A 22,334-nucleotide genomic window follows, 5' to 3' on the forward strand; every position below is an offset into this window, starting at 1 on the left:
GGTAAAAGGTTAGCCTACAGAAGAATATGTAATTCCCCCAAACTATCATAGCAACCCTAGGTTTCATGTCTGAAGTGTTGAAACAGGTGGTTATGCTGTGCTTCCTGGAAGGGCTACATGGAGGAGGCCAAAGAGAGAAGAGCCAAGTATGAGGACTTTATGGCTGACTGCCATAGGCAGAGGTGGAGTGTTCAGTGTGTCTCCACTGACGCAGACTGCACATTGGTGAACATGCCAGGGTCTTTGCCAGGCCTACTGTCTCGTTGCCTTGGCGTCACAGCCGTGTTCAAGAGAAGAGCCATCCTATCGACGGCAGAGACTGCAGAGAGGTCCTGCAGGTCGCTGTCGGTGAAGGGGAGTGAATGGTGAACTGTATGCACACTTCTTCAGAACAATTTGCCCCTGGCTAGAGTCCATGTTTTACATACGCCAAATACTCGATGATCTTGGGTTACATCACTAACAAGGTCTTCAGGAGGTATACTTATAAACAGATTTAAATCAACCTGTACAACCGTGGTCGTGAAAACTGAATGTACCATGTGACTTTTACAAAGCTCTTGATCGTGGCTCTTTGAGTGTGTCTGGAGTAATATGGACTTGAAAAGAGTTGAACTATGAAACTATGACATTTGACCTCTGGGCTTCAGATTTAAACATTATTCGTGAGCATGAGGAACTCTTAAAGTTCTGTATCCATCTGCAGTACTTTTATTGCCTGTTAATGTTTTATGACACCTGGTATGGTACACATGATATGATAAGATTTTTTTTTGTTTTTTTTGTCATTCATTCAAACAAATACCCTTGCATAGCAGTCTATTCCGTTGTCTACCAACACGGGGATCGCCAGTTCGAATCCCCGTGTTACCTCTGGCTTGGTTGGGCATACCCACAGACACAATTGGCCATGTCTGCGGGCGGGAAGCCGGATGTGGGTATGTATGTGTCATGGTCGCAGCACTAGCGCCTCTTCTGGTCGGTTAGCGTGCCTGTTCAGGGAGGAGAGGGAACTGGGGAGAATAGCACGATCCTCCCATGTGCTACATCCTCCTGGCGAAATTCCTCACTGTCAGGTGAAAAGAAGTGGCTGGCAACTCCACATGTATCGGAGGAGGCATGTGGTAGTCTGCAGCCCTCCCCGGATCGGCAGAGAGGGTGGAGCAGTGACCGGGACGGCTCGGAACAGTGGGGTAATTGGCTGGGTACAATTAGGGAGAAGGTGGGGGGAGTTCCAAAAAAACCCCAAAACGAAAACCCTTCAGACTGTATTGGTACCAGAACTGGACACTGGGGTTGGCTTTTTTACTTTTGGCTGAGCAGATACACCGCATTGAATAGCAATATGAAAGCATCCCTACCTGTGCATGTAATGCCGAAAAATGATGTTGTTAATTTTGTTAACAGGTTTTGTTCATGCAGTCCTACCCTAACTGGAAACTGTTCAATAAATAAAAAATAAAGAAATGTTGAATACCATGTTTCAATCCATCAGTTCGAAGTTTGCAATAAAAGAGTTGCAGTACACACACAAATTTAAAACTCGTGATGTAACTTTAAAAAGAATTACATCTATTATTTAAAAGTACCAAACTCGACAGAAGCTGCAGCTTGGCACAACCATATTTCACTACAATAAAAGATGACGAAATTCAGTATTTAATGCAGTGCACTTACATTGATGGGCTCACCACCAAGGACAGCGGCCCTGAGATCCTTTGTCATCACCAAAGTACAGATTTCTTGTTTGTCTGAGCTCCAGTAGGTTAGACATATGGAGTATAGTCAGATGCCACAAAACATGCTGAAAAGGTGATTCTCAATATTAAATAGCCCTTGTCAAAGTGGCTGAATAGAAAGAGAGGATTGTCTCAAATGACAGCCAACCCATTGAAACGCTGTTAAACTATTTCCAGCAAGACCCCAAAACAGAGAGAGAAAGCAATGCAGTGGTAAAGATCAGCATGATCCAAGATCAGAACCTGAAGGGCCCAGTGAGAAATACCATTTATGCCTTGACATTTTCCAGAGAGACAAAAGAGGACTGTATAATACCCCGCCGTGCTGGCAGTGGCTACTGCAGCCTCTTCAAAAATCACATTCTCTTTGCAGGCTCGCTTGGTAACATTCCTACATGTCTCTCAAAAAACTAAAATTGCGTTTGTGTGTTTTTGTGACAACATAAGCTTGACAAAAATTCTAAAGAAAGAATAAAACAGTTGCAAAGAACATTTTAGTCCAGAATCCACAGTCAGGGTCAAAGCACTCTGGACTTTGATGATCCATGGATATTGTGTACCTAATACTAGCTTTTATTTAGCCAAAGGAATTGAATCAAGTGCAACTGGACTTGGTATATATCTGTGAAGACGTTTCGCCTCTCATCCAAGAGGCTTCCTCAGTTCGTGCCTTTCTGACTAGACCAAGCTAGTCTGAAGATGAAGCTAGTCAGACTAGCCTGGTCTAGTCAGAAAGGCATGAACTGAGGAAGCCTCTTGGATGAGAGGCGAAACGTCTTCACAGATATATACCAAGTCCAGTTGCACTTGATTCAGCTCCTTTGGATAACCATGACCTGGATGAATGAGAACATTCACAGACATAGCTTTTATTTAGGTTCACATAAATTAGGCATAAAAGTAACAAAAGTAAGATAAAAATGAATTGATATTTGAAACATTTGCATTGCTTTATCTCTTTGCCTCCTCTACAATTTGTCTCTCATTTGATTAAGTTTAAGCTCAAGTTAAAAGATAATTAAAAAAAACAGCTTGGGATTGGCACTGGCTTGTGAATCTTCAGTGGCTGTGTTTTTGCTATTATTACATCTAAATGTTTATATTCAGGTGTGAATGAGTGTGTGTGTGTGTGTGTGTGTGTGGGGGGGGGCTGTGATGGCCTGGCGGCTTGTCCAGGGTTTCTCCCCACCTGCTGCCCAATGATTGCTGGGATAGGCTCCAGCATCTCTGCGACCCTGACAGCAGGATAAGCGGTTTGGATAATGGATGGATGGACGGATGGATGGATGGATATTTGAAACAGCTACTTTGTGCAAAGTGTCATTGTTACTGAAGATGTGATGCAAACATGTTCACTTATCTTGTTTGGTTCGTGCAAACTTGCAGGAATTTGTGGGTGCATATGACCTACTGTGTTCTATGCTTCAAATTGGTTTTTGGTTCCAGCCTCTGCATCATTATTGTTCAAGTCCCCCCCCCCCTTTTTCGCCGCAATTGCATTTGGCCAACTACACCACTCATCCGAGCCATCCCGGTCGCGCTGCTCCACCTCCTCTGCTGATCCGGGAGGGCTGCAGACTACCACATGCCTCTTCTGATACATGTGGAGTCGCCAGCCGCTTCTTTTCACCTGACAGTGAGGAGTTTCACCAGGGGGATGTAGCACGTGGGAGGATCACGCTATTCCCCCCAGTTCCCCCTCCCCCTGAACAGGTGCACCGACTGACCAGAGGAGGCGCTAGTGCAGCGACCAGGACACATCCGGCTTCCCACTCACAGACACGGCCAATTGTGTCTGAAGGGACGCCCGACCAAGCCCGAGGTAACATGGGGATTCGAATCAGCGATCCCCATGGGGATTCGAATCAGCGATCCCCATGTTGGTAGGCAATGGAATAGACCACCACACCACCCAGATGCCCTATTATTGTTCACTTTTAGAGTGCCAGCTTTGGAATTAGCAAAAACATAAACGCACATTGAGGATTCCTAACAACACTATACAATGAACCCAAGCTCTCAGCTACCATGGCTGGCTCCATCCTGGAGGTCTTCTATGGCTAGAAAAAGAAAAATACAGTCTGTGGCCCAGACTGTATAGCTGTCTCCATGGTTAATACTAGATCGGAGGAATCAAACGTAAAAAGGGTCGGTACCCATCGCCTAATTGATGGGTGAAACACAGTGGGTTAAACACCACCTAACCCTAACTCTTTTAACCCCAGCACTAACCATAACCTAATCCTAACTCTAACCTTAACCAATCATCACTTTGTTGGATCTAGTAACAACCCGGGCAGCATGGTGGCACAGTGGTTATTGCTGTCACCTCACAGCAAGAAGGTCCTGGGTTTGAACCCCGGAGTCGTCCCACCTTGGGGGGGTCATCCCAGGTCATCCTCTCTGTGGAGTTTGCATGTTCTCTTCATGTCTGTGGTGGGTTTTCTCCTGGTGCTCCAGTTTCTCCCACCATCAAAAAGACATACATGTTAGGGCTAACACTCCTGTCTGTGCCCCTGACCGAGGCAATAGGAAAAGAACTGGATTTGGTCCCCTGCCCACTGCCCCTAGCTACACAGCTAGGATGGGTTAAATGCAGAGAAAAAATTGCACAACAGGGATTAATAAAAGTAGCACAAAAAAAACAAAAAAACTTCTCCTTTAGCCCTTACCTATCAAGACACAATTGAAAGAAGTACAATTTATTTCTCAAGAGGGCTACAAGGGGTAGGTATTTGCTTTGTTAGTAAACTTTAGCTTCGTAACTATTAGCCAGAAGCACAATTAGTAGATGCACTGTACAGCTAAGGTACCAAGCACTCCCTGATAGTAGTCATGCAATCGTAGTGACCGCAAAACATATCTGATCACTATAATAGCTAGATGACAAGATAGTATGGGTAGCTGGATGACCAAGACCACAACACCTGAGAGCAGTGACGCATAGGTAAATAAATGTTTTATGTCAGCTCATCATTCACTGAAGTTCACTTTTTGATCCATCATATTGATTTGACTTTCGAAATACACAACAGATCACCGCTAATATTCCTCTGTCAGTTTACTGTTACAAACTATTGTTTAGCAACAAGCATCTTACTGTATGTGTTCGTTGTTTCCCCAATTAATGTGATCAGTTGTAAAATTACTTACCTGATAAAATTTCCCGTATCGTTTGTTGTCTTTGCCTCTTCCAATATCCAGTTACTGACAGTTGTGTGGCCAGCTGTCCAGCTGTCCTTACACAGTATTTGACCCCTCAATCTGTCCAGTCTTTTTTTGTTGCCGTTATACCTTAAAATCTCTCTGCCAGTATGCTAACAACTGAGATACACAGCTAAATTCATTCTGAATTGAATGTGCTTTTCAAATTAGGCTCCCTTTCCTCAATACCGCGTCAGGTACTCGCACCCGATCTAACATTATCCAGCAGTACCAGAAATCAAGTATCCACAAGGCCCATTATATCTTATGTACTACCTACTTCTCCGTGCTTCTTGAAGAAGAGCAAATCTGCTGCCATACTTAGTTGGTGTAATTAAAGCTGCGGTGCTTTGTGATGATAGCAAGGTTGCACGGTGTATATCACATTCTACTGCTAAAGACCAGTGTGAGCGAGGAGCCATAGTCATTGAGACACTTGTTCCTATGTCAAGGTAAATCAATACGGTGAACCAAAAGATTGTGGTATTGTTTGCATACAGGGTTTTCCACAAAAACATGACACCCCTGAATATGGATTTCCTCCTATTAAATAATTTTGCCATACTACACGGCGTAATGTCATGTCCCAAAAATATTCAATACTGCTCTTCTAGCTTTAACATATGTTCATCTGGGCCTGTACAATGCATTGAAGACTTGCATCGAGTACTATGCACATGTTGTAAATGGAAAAAGGCAAAGATTAAGTTACCATACAATCACGTGTATGCTGTAATTGCTAATACATCCTTCCATCCATCCATTATCCAAGTCGCTTATCCGAATTCGGGTCACGGGGATGCTGGAGCCTATTCCAGCAGTCATTGGGCGGCAGGTGGGGAAACACCCTGGACAGGCCGCCAGGCCATCACAGGGCCAAGGAACCATCAAACACATATCCAACCAGGACTTCAGTGAGTCCACAGTCCACCATTTCTCCATCCGCATCAGTTTAAGTGTGATGTGAGTAGCTAATTGCTAGTCTAATTACTGATACAGATCCTAGTGATTTGTTCTTTCTAGTGTTGGTTGTACCAGTCATTATCTCACAGTGTGTTATATTCCTCAATACAGAAATATGCCACTCCTGGCAAAACCTACTGTTAGAGGTTTTTTGCCATTTTCAAAACTGACTTCTGTACAAGTTGACTCGCCGGGTTACTTGTGAATCCATATTGACTGTCAACTAAATTTGAGCTTTTGCAACCATGAAGTTTAGTTTATACGCAATATTTATGACTTTATTAGTAGAGGGTTTGAAATGTGGTGACGTAAAACAGTTTTGAAAAGTATTCTGGACCCTGGAAGTCTGACAAGAATCTTACGGTGATGTATAACATCATAAATGGCACACTAAGAGGCCGATGATTCTGACTTCATTTTGAGATCTCCTTGTTTCTTCAATATGAATATAAAAAATAAGGATGTTGCATGCCTATTTTTAACCACTACAAATCTACAAAGCATTTGTTATTTTGTTAAACAAGTTACCAAAACTTTGATTAAATGACTTTTTTTTTTTAATCGAGAAATAAGAGATAGACTAGTCAACTATCACACACCCCTTCAAGAAACAGAGATTAATTTGAAAGTAATCATGAGTGTGAAAATTGCTGTTATCTTCCTACTATTCCTTTGAATGCTAACGGCCTGTCGGGCTGTGAAGTAGTCTCGGTAATAAATATTCATATACCTTTCAGGGTCTTTGTTATGTTGACTACCGTCCATCAGTATGATCTGTTGTGGCCTGAGAAGCATACATAAATGGTATAAATAAATAAATAAAAAATCAACAAAATATATAAATAATAATGACAATGAGCGAACTGGGGAAATGTGGAACATCAAAGGCACTCTCCTATCGCCGCACCATGTAAACAGTGCGTGCCTTCAGTGAGTTGAGGAGCCCTTTTTAATGATTCCATGGAAGATTGCCACATCGACAAGCATCCTGTAATAAATAAAATTAACAAACATTTCTGTAGGGTCTTTTCAAAGGGAAAGAGAGCCCAATGTTTTTTTTTCAGATAAGTGGTCTATACATCCCCTGCTCTTTCCTGATTAGTCTAATCCAGTGAGAAGTGCGTGCAAGGTTTTGATTGAGTCAGCCGCCGAGGACCCCGGGGGGAACCCTCCTGATAAGTGCCTTTACCTTTCACCTCCAGAACCCCACGCACATCGCTTCGCCATATCCCACTCCCTCTAATCTCATTTGGCCCAGGAAGACATGCTCAGGCACAAGAAGCTACGATTAGCATCCTCTTTACCAGGGGATTCCATTGGCTTGGACTGCCAGTGCTGCCCTCAACCTGAGCTGCTGAAGGTACCAAATCAGGCAGGTATCTCCCTCTCTCTCTCTCTCTCTCTCTCTCTCTCTCTCTCTCTCTCTCTCTCTCTCTCTCTCTCTGTGACTGTGTGTGTGTGTGTGTGAGAGAGAGAGAGAGAGAGAGAGAGAGAGAGAGAGAGAGAGAGAGAGAGAGAGAGAGAGAGAGAGAGAGAGAGAGAGAGAGAGAGAGAGAGAGAGAGAGAGAGAGAGAGCGAGAGAGAGAGCATGTGCATATGATGGATCTCTGCTCATGCACACATATGTCTACCTCTGTATCCGCAATGCGTGGGTTCTTGTCCCACTGCGCGTCATGAGATGTATTTCCGCGACCTTCTTATATCAGCCCAAATATTGTTGAAGGAGCGTCGGCAGGCATCCTCTTTACACTACCCCCTGCCATGTTAAAGAGTGTGACGTGATAAGATGCAAACCAATGAAATTACAGAGCATGTAATTCTGAGGCAGAGTTTTACACTGCCTCAGCATTTGAAATCACTAGTGTTTCAGAACAATGCCTTTTTATGTTTCCCGCATATGAAATTTCCCAAAAAGTCTGCAGATTGGTGCGTTTCACACGGCAGGGGCATCAATACACCACCGCTGTGTATTGAGCTTGAGTTTGCAGTAGTTGTCTGCAGCTATGATGAAGCTCAGGGCACTCATCATCATCATCATCATCGGCGTACCTGTGGATCAAATTAACACGCACAGCAGTTTGCCTAGACTTTGGTTCTGAAGGGAGTGTGAATAATAAGACGAATATATATAAAGTTAATTGGAAAGCAAAAACGTATACTAGAATACAAGAAAACAAGCACAGACCTGCAAGAAACTCATTCAAACTGCGTGTGTGTGTGTGTTAAAGAGAGACTCCAGCCAGTCCTCAGAGACACAGAGCTGTGTTGGACTACCTTGTAGCGAATGTTAATGACTCTTTTGCTTGCTTTGACCACAACAGTACTATATATTTCAACACCGAGAGCAACTGTTTAATTGACGAGATACTGATACAGTGTAAAATCGACAAACAAGACCTCTGACAGCATTATGAGCATTATAACAAGCGAAGACAGTGTCAAAGTAATTGTCAATGACTTTATGTGTGGTACGTTTTTGCTGCATCAAACTTCAGGGAGTAGATCGAGAGCAACAAGGAGACACTGCAATAACCCACACGTTAATGTTGCATGAATTAAAACACAGATATTATGTACACACACACACAATTAAAACATGATGCAAACTGTAATGTATGGAAAGACTGATAAATGAACTTCTGCTCCTAGTTAATTGATAAACTTGGACTTTTGGTTTTGAACAGAAATGGATAACGATAAGGAGCAGTGGATTTTGCAGTGTGAAATGGTTTTGAAGCGGTGTCGATGGGGGAATAAAACAGGAAAAAAAACTGCACAAGATGCTTTACCATGTCAACAAATGGCTATCACCAAGTAGACGTACAGAGAATTTTACTAACTCCAATTTATAACTATGTAAGGTTTATTTATAACATCTTGATATTTATGAATTCTGTATGTAATATTGCTTTACCATGTTAATACAACTTGTCATATAATGCTGGGGAAAGGGTTTCTGCTTGGCCAGTACAGTATATCAGGAAACAACATCTTCATAATGTCAGCATTTTCATTTCGAATCAGTGGTTGCCATGTTTGGCCACACTGCCCATTGGTTTCATTGAGTGATAATGACAATGAGAGCTAATGTGTTTTTAAGGTGACTGTGCAGCCCCCCCATCCCCAACCCCCTCGCTGAGGAAAGTAAAAGTTTGAAGTTTAAATGTCATGGCGTGTCTTCAGGTTAGCAGGCAGGACAAATCAGAAGACACACGGGCTGTTTAGAGAAGCCCGTCCGGTTGAAATTACAGCCGGCAGAACAAGGCTGATAACTTGTTGTTGTAAAGTCTACTCAGCAAAGCCTGCCGTCTCCTCTGGTCTGGTCTGGTCTGGTCTGGTCTGGTCTGGAGAGCGGGGTCACACTCAGGAAGTCATCTCCGTTTGCTATTCAGTGAAATTCTGTCTGGGGAGCCAAGATTTACTGCGCGGTTTACCGGCCTGCTTGCATGTTTCTTCCCTGCATGTTGAAGTATTTTGTGGGTCTGTTTTTGTTTGTTTTAAGCAATGTGCATTGTGTCATAAATCAAGCGTCCAACAATGGGGCGTGTAATTTAGCATCGGGTAGCTGACAGCGCGTCCTCCTTACAGTGATCTCCCCAAATCACCGCTAACCACGGCGAAGCAACTTCCGCGCGCACGTTGCAGTGACGGAGCGTGCGGATGGAGTCCACAAAGCGCATGCGCGTGTGGCCGTAGCACCCCGAGCAAAGCAAGTGGTCCCCCCCCCCCCCCAACCGTTTTGGTTTCTGCGCGTGGCGCATCTCCTGCACGCGATGCGAAGTTGAAACAAACAGGCCCATGTCGCGCGGTTTGGTTATTTCGCGCAGGCTTGACTCGATTATTTGTGCGCGTGTGCGTGCGCGTGTTTACGCTTGCGTGGAGTGTAAAAAAAACAGACGCGCGCTCTCTTTATATCTGCCTGAATAAAGTATTGGTGTAAATCACTTTCCCGACTGGCACAGCACATTAAACAACCGTGGCGTGATTCCTTTTCTCTCAGCTCACCCATTCCCTTCTTTCTTTTTTTCTTTTCTTATCAGCTCGTTCACTATTTCATTTCTTTTCAAATGAGGATTCAGGGGACCCCCAAATTCAAGCCCGGGTCTTCAAACAACAGAACTACGGTTTACTTTTCTCTCGTCAAAATGGTATCCCAGATCCAATTTTAGATACGCCGGATTTAGCAATGATGATTTTCGCTTCTTTCAGAGACATTATTTAATATTCCGGAATGGGATCAGTCGTATCCCCAAACAATTCCTCAACACTGACACACATCTGGCATCGACACCAGTGTAACAATACGAATGTATTTCTGATAAATGAACTGGGGGCCGACCTGGGCCTATATTCTCCACTTTCTCTCCGCGTGTTGTCCCTGTCAACGCAATCACCACATCATCTTCATCATCATTATCATCATCATCGTCACCAACAGCTTCTTTGGGGGGACTTCTTTTGATTTAGGAAATTGCCATGGCTAATAGAACCAGAGTCTGCCTGGCTATTTAACAAACTTAATTTTGTAATGATGATTTCAGAGTGACATCAAAAATAAAAAAGGAAAAGAAAAATGAAAACAATAACGCAAATGACCCCATGGCTTTCAATTAAAAGTGTCACGCCCCTCACTTTTGTTCCATCTGTTTTATGTTTTGGACTGAAATGTGAGAGAAAAGAAAAGCGCCCATATATACCAGTGTCTCTTCCCTCATTGACTTTTATCACTAAATGAAGCATATAAATGACCTGAAAGCGCTGGCTGTCGCGTTAAATTAAATAAAATAAAGAACAATTATCCTCTCTGATCCTGCGCTGAAAGGACTCCGCGGAGAGAGATAAGACAGATTGGGTTCGTCTCTCTGGTGCCCGAATAAAAACGTCAGGGGGGAAGAGTGGAGAGAACGCATTTAGGCTTGTCTATAATTTCAAATCATAATTCCCCCCCCCCCATTATAAACCTCGGATGCCATTCATTGTCGGGTTATTTATTTTCAGCACTGAATCATCCCAGTTGATTTGCATACACAGCCCTCGATGTGTGGACCAAGACCGCCGCGTGCTCTTTTTCCTCGGGTTACCCGGAAGCGGAGCGGGCCTGCACCGACGGTCCTACGTATATAAGCACAGCCTGTTAAGAGTAGCCTCGCATATTAAGGTGCTAATTGGTCTGTTGTGAATCATGCGAATCCAAATTGGGTCCATGCATTTCTTTTCTACTGCAACTCCTGAAAGTAATTATAGTAAATGTCTAATTTCAAAGTTGAATTAGGATGCTTCCGGGGGGGGGTGGGTGGGTAGGGGGGTTGATGTAAAACTTCACATTTCGGTTCATTGAAGTATCATCCTAATTTACAGGCCCAGATAACAGCTAAGTCTGTCATAAAAATCTAAGGCTGCCCCCCCACCCCGCTTTCCCTCCCTCCATCCCCAGTATTGAATTGCACCTTGGGCAATAGTGCAGAATCGTGAATCTTAACTTCTCGCGGCATATGTTCCTGGCAGATAAGTAAACAATTTGGATGGGGAATGATTTTTTTTTAATTAATACAGTAATATGCACCGCGGTCCCTCCAATCCTATTCGCCATCCTGGTGACAAAGACCCAAGTAGCTGGGTAAACGAGATGCTGCCATACGTTTTAATGCAAGTGTCATGGAAACCATGGCTGAGTTTCTCTCTCTCTCTCGGTCGGCCACACAAAGTGAAGGTAGGTCTGCGGAGCTGACTTCATTCGCTTGCTGCACACCTACGTACCGAGGAGAGATTTAAGAGTTACTCGCAAGTCTTTACACGTCCACACATGTGTGCAAGAGTTGGGAATATGCTGAGCTTTGGCAAGACAAGCTCACAGGCAACGCAGAGCAGACGCGCGCGCGCAGGCGGGTATACGCGCGCGCGCACGCACATGTAACCTATATGTGTTGCAGGATTATTAAAGAAGGAAAAGTTCCACCAGACATTTGCAAGACGTGTTGAGCTCGAAAGGTAAAGTCACATTTATAACCTACGGGATCATTTAACCCGTAATTAAGTAAAGTTAAAAAAAAAGAAACGCTCCCTCTTGAAGTGATTAAGCAGTCAGACGAGTCGGACGAGCGGAATCCCTCCCGGCGGGGAGGCCTCTCCTCAACTGTCAAACATCAAAGACCCGCAACCGGTTCATTCAGTGCCACGAAAGTAGCGCACACTTGCATGCCACGAGCGTGTTTGGAACCTGTTAGAAACGAATGAACCGCGGCCAAATACAGAGGCCAGGACCAGGCCTGGTTCCGAACAAGACCATGCAGAGGGCTGACAGCGACACACGGACAGGCTCGATCAGCTAACGAGGTGTGCTAAGATCAACCCAGCTCATGACACGTTATAACTTTTGTGCTGACTTTGTCAGCAGGGTCCAGTAATTTGGGTTGCGGGTCAAGTTAGGACTCTAGCGCAAAAAATCCTAAAACCAATCTTACAGCACATGTCAGTTCTTACTGTGGGGCATTATTATTGTTATTATTATTATTATTTTAATTTTAGATGAACAGTAATTCTAAAAAAAACCAACAAAAACAAACATGTCAATGTGTCCTTGGCTGTGCCATCCTGCCACGCTCAACATCCCCCAAAACACCTGTGAATATAATCCACTTGACCTTTTGTAGTCTGGTTTACCTGGGAACCTACATTACAAATACAGAAGATTGATTTTCTTGAAGACAGATTGTCTTTATTCGAAATGTCTTTGCTCAGCAATTGAACAAAGAACAGAGGTATCAACCTTCTGGATACATTTTCCTTTCCATAACATGACAGGTTTTAAATTACCATCTTAGATAAAAAATACACATATAACTTCTTGAATTCAAACAGAAGTTATCTTCATAACAAAAAACAAAACAAAATAAAATAAAAAAATAAGACGTGTGTGACTATTAGCACGGAACCACAGGAGAAAAATGCAAATTTAAACATTGGATGGTAATGGTGTTTGTGTTTTTTTTTGTCCTCTTGTCGTCTTAAATAGACCGTTTTATGTGCCAGCTCGTTAAATATAAACAACCCGTATATATCCAACCTATAGGTCCTGATCTGACCCTATCCATAACATCGTAAAATCACCAGTGCCAAAATGTGGACTAATACTTAGTTAGGCCTATTATACAGGAAAGGAAAAAGAAAATGTGCAAGCCAATTGTCCAAACCAAAAAAAAAAAAGTAGAGCAATTATCAACACAAATTATCATAGCATCGAAATGTACACAATAAATAAAGTTAAAGGCCTCCGTTTTTTTTCTGGCTGCCATAAACGTTATAACATTTACAAATTCTTACAGTTCACAGGGCACCTTCCTTACACCTCAGGTCAGGGACGTAGTAGCGTTTGATTCCTTGCAAAGTTTCGTTTTATTTTTTTTTCTCAATTTTTTTTTTTTGCCACAACAACGTCCAAGGCAAGTTGTGTGTGTGCCTCTTTTTTGCCGCGCTGTCCGTATATATATGTATGTATATATACATGCATGTGGGTATTCAAGTGAATTAGAAAGAGAGAGTCTCGGGCGCTACATGGCGGTGGCATGTGCGGATGAGTATGGGTCTATCCCAGTCTTGGTCATACCTGGAAAAAGTATGTAGGCCACGGGGGGCTGTAAACTTGACGCCGACCAGGCCGTGCAGTTGCACGGGACGACGTAGCCCGGGTTCGTGGGCGACGGGTGGGTGTGGGTGTGCTGGCTCGGGCAGCCCAGACTGCCGAACGCGCCGTTCTGGTATCCCAAAGAGGAGGCGTACGGCAACGTGCTCGCACTCAACGTGTGGGGCATCTCCGTCATCTTCTGGATGGCGCTGGAGCTGAACTGGCTCGGGTCGAGGAAGGAGTAGGGCGCCGACGTCGGGGGCTGCAGGAAGGCTCTGGCTTTCTCTGACGAGCCCAAAAGAGAGTCCGCGGCCGACACGGGCAGTCCTTTCAAATGGTCCGTGTCCCCAAGGTAAGGCAGCGGGAAAACGTAGCGGTCCTTCTTCAGCAGGTTCTTGGGCTTGCGCCGGGGTCTGTACTTGTAGTCGGGGTGCTCTTTCATGTGCTGAGCCCGCAGCCTCTTCGCCTCGTCGATGTAAGGTCGCTTCTCCGACTCGGAGAGCAGCTTCCACTCCGCGCCGAGCCTCTTGCTGATCTCCGAATTGTGCATTTTGGGGTTCTCCTGTGCCATTTTCCTCCTCTGGCCCCGGGACCAGACCATGAAAGCATTCATGGGTCTCTTGATGTGATCGACCGGTTTGGACATTTTTACAAGCCTCGCTTCTTCTTCTTCCTTTTTTGGAGTTATTTATTTTCTTATCTGTTTATCCTCAGCGCGAACAACGAGACAAAGTTCGTTTCTATGCGGAAAAGGAAAGCTTATTTTACCTGCGCTCGCTGCCAGATACCGGTCATGCCACTTCTGGGATGTTTGGAGAGGGAACGCGAAGAGACGGCGCCGACAAATAAAATTTTTTAAAAAAGGGAAAAAGAAAAAGAAAAGCGGATGAAAGAAAGAAAATCCAGTGCCCGATTTCCAGAATTAAGACACCGCGTGCGCTTAAGTCCAGTTTGTCTGTGTTCGGCACTGGAGAGACCGGAGACCGGCAGAGAAATCCACAAAGGTGAAAAGCGATGTTCCGCAGCTTTGGAGTCGTAAAGTGTAGAAGTAAATGGTGGTGGTGTTGTTGTGGTCGTGTGTGTGTGTGTGTGTGTGTGTGTGTGTGTGTGTGTGTGTGTGTATGTGTGTGTATGTGTGTGTGAGTGAGTGTGTGTTTTCTTTCTTTCTTTCTCAGAGGTTTCTCGTCTCGCGAAGCACCTGGCGCGGAAATGAGCGGAAGCTCGTGAATACGAGCCAAAAGCGGCGAAGTTCAAAGGCTGGGCTGGTTTGGTCTGCACGCAATCTGACATAATCGCAGGGCGTTCACTGGCCAACCTGAGCGCCCAATCAGCACAGAGACCGACTATAATACCTTCACCAAAATATGTACATTACAACATAAACAAAGACCAGATAGAAAGGGGGGCTGCTCAGGATCCCTCCCCCGAATCCTTTTAATGACTCCCAACAAACGCGGACCTTCAACCTCTCTCCAGTAAAACCTGACTCCTATCCAGGGACTTGACACTTCCGCTGCCCTCCGCGGGGAAACGTGCCGCGTGTTAGACGCTGTCAGTAATACAACAGGGGCACTTTTAGACGGACGCTTTGTTTCGCCTACAGACGCAGTCGTCCCCGTACCGCGCGGGGATTCGTCTCATACGGGCTGCGAAAACATCACGTTTCCACACAGCCAAGGCCACAACTGAGTTTAAGCCATACCGCTTGTTAGACTAACAAGCACTTCGCCAGTTGCCTCTCACCAGGCAACATCGCCATCCAGACGAGTTTAAAGCTTAGATTAACTTTCACCCACCCCCCCCCACACACACACACATACACGCGTGTTGCAGCCTATGTTCCTTTGCAAATATCGCTAATTTCTCATCAAACGAGGACCCCCCTACGCACGCACGCACGCGCGCGTACGCTTCTGTTACTTCACATCTTTAATTACAAACTCCACAGCTTGTTCTCCAATTCTACGACAAAGATTTGTAATTTATCCTGAAGTCCAGCTGTCACCAACATCCCCCCCCCAAAAAAACACAAACCAACCTACAAACACCAAGAAAATGTTGTGTCGACTGAACACATTTTCACATAGGCTACAGTCATTGTCGGCCTGTAATTGTTGAATTACCTCACAACAATTTGACAGTCGGGATTTAAAGAGGCACAGAAGGATCGTTTTAATATGCAAATGGCTTTGAATGAGGACCGCTGCTTAATAACCCCCGGGCTAATGCGCGTAATATATGACGGTCCTTCGGTTGTGATTATTAAACCAAACGCAGCCGACGAGGCGGCTCTCTGTGAAACACCGCCATCTGAGGCGTCGCTGTCAGGATGGCCGAGCTTTGGCTGGTTACCGCTAAGTAACTTCCTGCCAGGTCTGGGACTTTATTTCAAAAAGTCTTAGGCCTACAATGCCGACCCCGACCCCCCCCCCCCGCCAACACGCACGCGCACGCGCACAATTTGAAAGATGGCTTGACGAGAATAAGTCAAAAATCGCAGATCCTATACTAATAGTTCACATAAAGGTGACGTAAAACATGAAAACTAAACACAACATTGTTTAACATTGTTGTCAGCCGCTGGTTTGTGGTTTCAACAGTAAACTTGTGTGAATACTATCCGGACCGCTGACATTACACAACAAGTAACATGTCATGCTGGACCACGATCAGCCTGTCTTTCCAAACAAACGGAGTTTATTCCTGTAATCCAGATCTCTCTCTCTCTCCCTGTCTGTCTGTCTCTCTCTCTCTCTCTCTCGCTCTCTCCCTCATTCTCCCACTCCTTTCGCATGTACACACGCATGCGTAATGGATGGGCTGTAACAACGAGATTGTCGTATCTTGATGTTTTTTCTTCCCCCAATCTTTAATTACATTAAAAAGTATTCAAAGTCGTCAGCGTACGACGACTCTACACTTCTCCTCCTCAGTCTTAGATAATCCAGCGAATAATGCAACCTGCGGCTGGGGACGTTTGCACTGGAGGCGCCGACTCCGTGCTTTCTGCAGAGGGGCTCGACCTGAGAATGGGTAGGCTGCGACGTTCACCTGCAACACGGACGTATACTAGCTCTGCATGCCTGGTTGTGTTTGACGTATTGTGACAAGTTGTGAAATGCGGTTATCTCTCGGCGAGGAGCGTATGCACTCGGACGTGTGGATGCCATACTCGCGGCAGCTTAGTCTTCATTTGGAGATGAGTGAAGGAGATAACGGGGAACTATTTTGCGGCTGAACCTCCTACTCACGGGGGGGAGAAGTGCGCCGTGTATCTTATTCAAAAACCGGTTGTCTAATAAATGCATGGCCCGGAAGTTCCCTCGACAATTCAGCGGGATAATGAGCAACGCAGTAGGTTTGGATTGGTCTTGGATTGTCAGGATTACTGTTTCCATAGTCAGTTTCTTTTATTTTTACTTCTCTTTTTTAAAAATATCAGTCTTATTATATATCCAGCATAGTTTTTGATGAACATTGCAAAATAGTTTAGTATTTATAATAATAATAATTATTATTATTATCATTGTTATTATTATTATTACATTATTATCGTTTTGCTGACTGCAACATTATAAAAACTAAGAGGATAATAATAAACGTCAAACAACCAACAAATGTAAATAAATATCAAACAATAATAAAGAAAGAACAAACCAATGTCTTTACACCGCCTGTTTAGAAAAACCCATCCGGTTATTGAACATGTACCAATCGCTGTGAACAAGAAATTACCTAAAATCTATTTTAACCCTTTTTTCCTCCTTTTTTTCCTTTGTTCATTATTGTCAAACACTGATCTAAACGGCAGAACTCGTGTATACACACACACCCACACACACACATCCACACCCACGTGCACGCACGCGCGCACACGTGCACCCTCACGCACGTACATGTGCGCGCACAAGTTACGCACGCTTGCACAAAACCGGGATTATTTTAGGACACATGTCCATCCATCTTCCCTTACAATGTGAGTGGGTAGCGACGTGACATAGCAAGAGCCTATTAGCCAACTTGGGCTCCCGTGGAGAGCACGAGGTAAGCTCCCCTACCGTAACTGTCCATGGTGCTGGAGCGGTAAGTGGCTTTCTCTACTGCAAACTTCACGTCCTCCTCCAAACTCTCAAAAGCTAGGGTTGACATTTCAATGCCTTTTATTCTGTTTCCACCCTATTTAGTGATGGTTCTCTGTGGGGATATATATATATATATATATATTAGAAACCAAGAGAACCCAAACACTTCCACAACTTCTTAGCATAGTCTTTTCAAGTGTCATTTATGTTTGCAGGTTGTGCAAAATAGCTCTGGTCACTATTTTAAATTGAGAAAAAATAAATAAAGAAATAAAATAAAGAAATTCGAAACATCAACTGTAGAAATATGATTTCTTTAACAATATAAGTCGTCTCCATCTGATTCTGGTATCAGTGAGATTGCTCTGTTTACTGAGCCAGGCCTCAGCCAACTGAACACATGTGGAATATGATACACATCCAATACAGCACGTACCTTTCTATTGGTTGGGGCAAATGGATGTGAAGTTATTGTTTGCAGGATTATTATTTGTTCATTTTTTTGACGAATGTGCTGATGGATGGATGGATGGATGGATGGATGGATGGATGGATGGTTAAATGATTGAAAGTAGCTATTTGGGACAAAAGTTTTCATTCGTCACACACGCTGGCAAAAGCAAATGAAACCCATCCCTCACCCACTCGCTAAGTTAACAGACTTGGCTGCAGACCAGATACGGAGATCTCAGCTCCGTGCCAGCACTATATGACTTCCCCACAACGTCCACAATAAATGTGATGCCCAAATTGTTCACAAACGGATACTATAACAAAGCTCTGGTGTATAAAACATAGGTGCATATCCCCTTTGCTTCATGCATTAGTTAACTATTATTCCAATTTTAGGCTTTAGTCTCACCAAAGCTATGTAATCTAGTTTTGGCTAATTTGAGTCAATAATCACACCAGGGACCACTCCTCGAGCCCCAATAACACTCCACAAAACACACACATTTTAATAGCAGCTGTGTCACACAATTAAAACAAGGCCTCGTCTCACCCATGTGGGAATAGTTTCAAAACTCAAACTAAGCCTGTCTGCTGAGATTGTCTCATGCTAGATCACCTTTTCCAGCGTCTGCAAATGTCAACTGTAACGACGTGAGAAATAATCAAAATAACAATGAGCGATGCACTACCAGCATGGAACATACACTAAATAAGATGCACAAGCCTATTGGCCACATCTTCTCTCCCATAGGATGCTGAGGATAAAGCTACATAGCTTACAAAGCGCTGAAACGTTGTCAGAATAACCGAATAAAATACAAGAGAATAAAAATGAACAGAGGTGACCAAGGGTTCAAGGCACCGAGGTAATAGTGAAAGGATAGGGGCAATGCTTCAAAGACCAAGAGGTCCACAGCACACAATTATACAATACAATTAGGATTAAAGGGGCAAAACAGAGATAACAGTAGATAGGGATAAATTATCACAAAAGGAAAGATGTGACTCTCTTTTGACCTTCGTTAAGGGGGGGAAAGCTCATTTGGAGCCGGCCTTCCTTGCAGGGGAATTTGAGCTTTTCACATGAGACTGTGACTCACTAGATAAGATTTGAGTATAAAATGAGATTTTGCACCTCTTCCAAACAATTATACACTTAGTATTTCTAACAGAACAATATGGGCATAACATCAGGGGCTGCATGGTAGTCCATGATGTTATGCAATGCAACAACAGGGGTACATCACCCCAAAAGCAATCATGCGCTTTCACACACTGTCTGGTCTAGTGTACGTGGCAAAAATTCTGAATTTTCTGTTTGAAAAATATTTGGCGAAGATGACAAGTTGACAGTATATGAAAGTTGGCAGGTATTCTGATACTAGCTGAACTTTATTTTTTCTTTTTCTCGTCGTGTAGAAGCTAACTTTTTGTCTGGCCTGCAGACAACACCACTGTCAGTCACTTCCCCATGCTGACTGGTCAGTTTAATCGCCCATTTCCATGGTAACCATGCACGTGCATTAATGTGCGACTGTGTGCAGCTTTGAGGAAAGAAGTATAGTGACGAGAAGCAGCACAGGGCCAAGAACATACGATTGACTGATGGTTCACATCCAAGTGAGTGTTTGTTTGCCCTTCGCTTAGTCTTCTTGTTTAATGGTCAGCCTTGTCAAACGCACAACTGGCTTTGCAGACTACCGACTTGAGCCGGTTCGTAACACCGAACAGTAGCACGTTTATAAGCTGCGCACTGTACCACACCCATGCACCGCAAACATTTGCATCCAAGTCACAATAGTACTGTTATTTGCTATGATATACTCCATTTTTGTGTACTGTTGCTTAAGACAGCCCTATCTTACGAACTGAACTGCAAGGTAATCAGTTATACAGCACACATGTTGAGTATTTGTTTGTCTTGTACATCTTTGTTAACAATCAAGTGTGGACAGATTTGTCCCCCAGGGGGTGTGTGTTCACCCCGGACAGTCAGCCCTGTTTTTACAACACACAAACATCTGTTGTTCTGGGCATGTGTATCATCAGTATAGTATGTGTATGTATTTATATGCATGTATGTATGTATGTGTATTATTGTATCTAGTTAGTGAGCAAATGGCACTAACTAGGATAGGGAATATTGATGGTTGACTGTTAAAATTTAATTTAAGGACCTACATACTGAAAGTTTAGACAATGTAAGAATAGCATTTGGCATACCCAGGAGAGGTCATAGAGGTCTCAATGCCAGAGATTCAACTGGATCTGTTCAGCTTCTGTGTGCCCATAGTAGGACAACCTGAACAAACAGGGCAGACAGGCTACAGATCAAACTTGCTAATTCAAACTACTAATCCTCCTCTTATCCTACCACTTGCTTTATTTATTTATTTATTCATTCATTCATTGGTTCATTTATTTATTTTTGCTTTCACTGGCTATAACCTATAGACCCAGAGGTCCATGAGTCAGGTTTTTGAATTCAGGACTAACAATGACAACTGATAGTCCCCCAAAAATGTTTATCAGCAATCCAACTCAATCCTTTTCTATCTCTGCTGTTTTGCAGACTTCATACATGCTGGGTTGGAGATGTTGGGACACGGTTAGTGGACAAACATCTGCTACTGGGAGCTGGACTGTAGGTATAGTAGAACCAAACCCAACAACAGTGAAAAGGCGAAAAGCAAAAGCATAAACATGAGAATATTTAAGTGAATGCACTTGAGATTTTTAATTGATTTTGCTGAAAGACGTGTTTCGGTGTTGTGAGCTATCAGTTTGCATCTGAGAAGACAAGTAGTTGACAAGATGAAGCCCTTATTAGGGTTCCCATTGGAAATGGTTTCTGTAATTCCCTGCAAATCACCAGACTTTGAATATAAATGTGTCTTTTTCCTCTGTTTTATTTGTTGTTTTTTTTTTTTTGTATCCACATTTTCTCCAGTGTTTTCTAAATTGGTTCACAAAAAAACACTTGCATGAAAGAAATGTTGTCCCATGTTTGTTTTGAAAACCGAGAAAGAATTTAATTATTAGACATCCTGATTACGTTGGAAATGCCATCCGTTTGTGTGCCATGTTAAACTTCTCCAAGTAACTTGATGTTTGCCTCTCTGTGATAAGTCTCCACGTGGTTTTATACTGATCTTTTCTTTTGGGACGATCTCCAAATCATCCTCTCCAATACACCTGCCACTCATATGTCCACCTGCACCCGATGAAAGATGCAAATCTGGATGTTTGTAGTTTTGGCGTTCCTGCCTGCAACTCGTAGTTCATCATTCTCTGGAATGATACGATTTCTCCTCAAACCTTCGATCAAGACTTCATTCGTCACACAATCATTTACTTAACAGTTAAAAAAATTTCCTTTTATTATAAGCACTGGTGCCACCTATTTTGAACGGCAACAGTTTTTTGGCTGTTGTTCTGTTGCTAGGTGACCCATAAACTGCTGGCTAATGTGCCACATTTAAATGTATGCACGGCGGAACGGATGGATGGATCTGTGGTAGCCGTTAATTCACAAGCAGACAAAACCGCAAAACTTGAAAAGAGGATATAACCACAACTCTAAGACTCTGGAGGGATGGACTGAAGGCTGAAATGGTCTGACCCCCCCTCCCCCCTTCCCTCTTTCTCTCTCTCTCTCTCTCTCTCTCTCTCACACACACACACACACACACACACACACACACACACACACACACACACACACACTATCTCTCTTTCAAATTGAGGGTCCATTGTAGGATGTCAAACAAAAGGTTTTTTATCAGAGGCTCTTAATGTAACCCCCTCCCGTCACTCTCTTGGCCACCAACTCGTTCTTCTCTTCCTCTCTTTTCTCATTCATTTATTCCACTGTGTGCGGAAATAGGCTGGGCAACAATTAATTTCAGAGTGAATTCAGGCAGGATCTATTACCCCTCTCTGCCTCTATTGCTCTAATGGAAATCTATTTCACTTCTCTTTTGTGTCCAATATAATTTAATGCCCATTTTATTAATGGCCTGAAATAATTACGGAAGGCTTTTGTGATTCTTGAGTATGTTTCATTTAATTGTGTAATAAATGTCTAATCAGAGCTCCCATCTGAAGCCATTATGGCATTAAAATTAACAATTACGCCACAAATGTCTCGGTGAATGCGTTGGGGTCTATAGAAATTGTTGCTGATAACAAGACACATATAAATCATTCATGAGAATTTTTTTTCAGAGAAAAGCAGAGTGAGAGATAGGAGGATGGGAGGGAGAGAAAAGA

General features: G+C 43.5%; 1 protein-coding gene across 1 annotated transcript; it reads right to left on the reverse strand.

Annotated features, from left to right (window-relative positions):
* Positions 1 to 13,453: 13,453 nt before the first annotated feature.
* On the reverse strand, positions 13,454 to 14,173 carry sox14 (SRY-box transcription factor 14). Its single transcript, XM_056277356.1, has one exon. The coding sequence runs from the start codon at positions 14,171 to 14,173 to the stop codon at positions 13,454 to 13,456; it is 720 nt and encodes a 239-aa protein (XP_056133331.1).
* Between the last annotated feature and the right edge of the window lie 8,161 nt (positions 14,174 to 22,334).

The sequence above is a fragment of the Lampris incognitus genome, chromosome 3, assembly GCF_029633865.1.
Source record: "Lampris incognitus isolate fLamInc1 chromosome 3, fLamInc1.hap2, whole genome shotgun sequence".
Taxonomy (NCBI): Eukaryota; Metazoa; Chordata; class Actinopteri; order Lampriformes; family Lampridae; genus Lampris; species Lampris incognitus.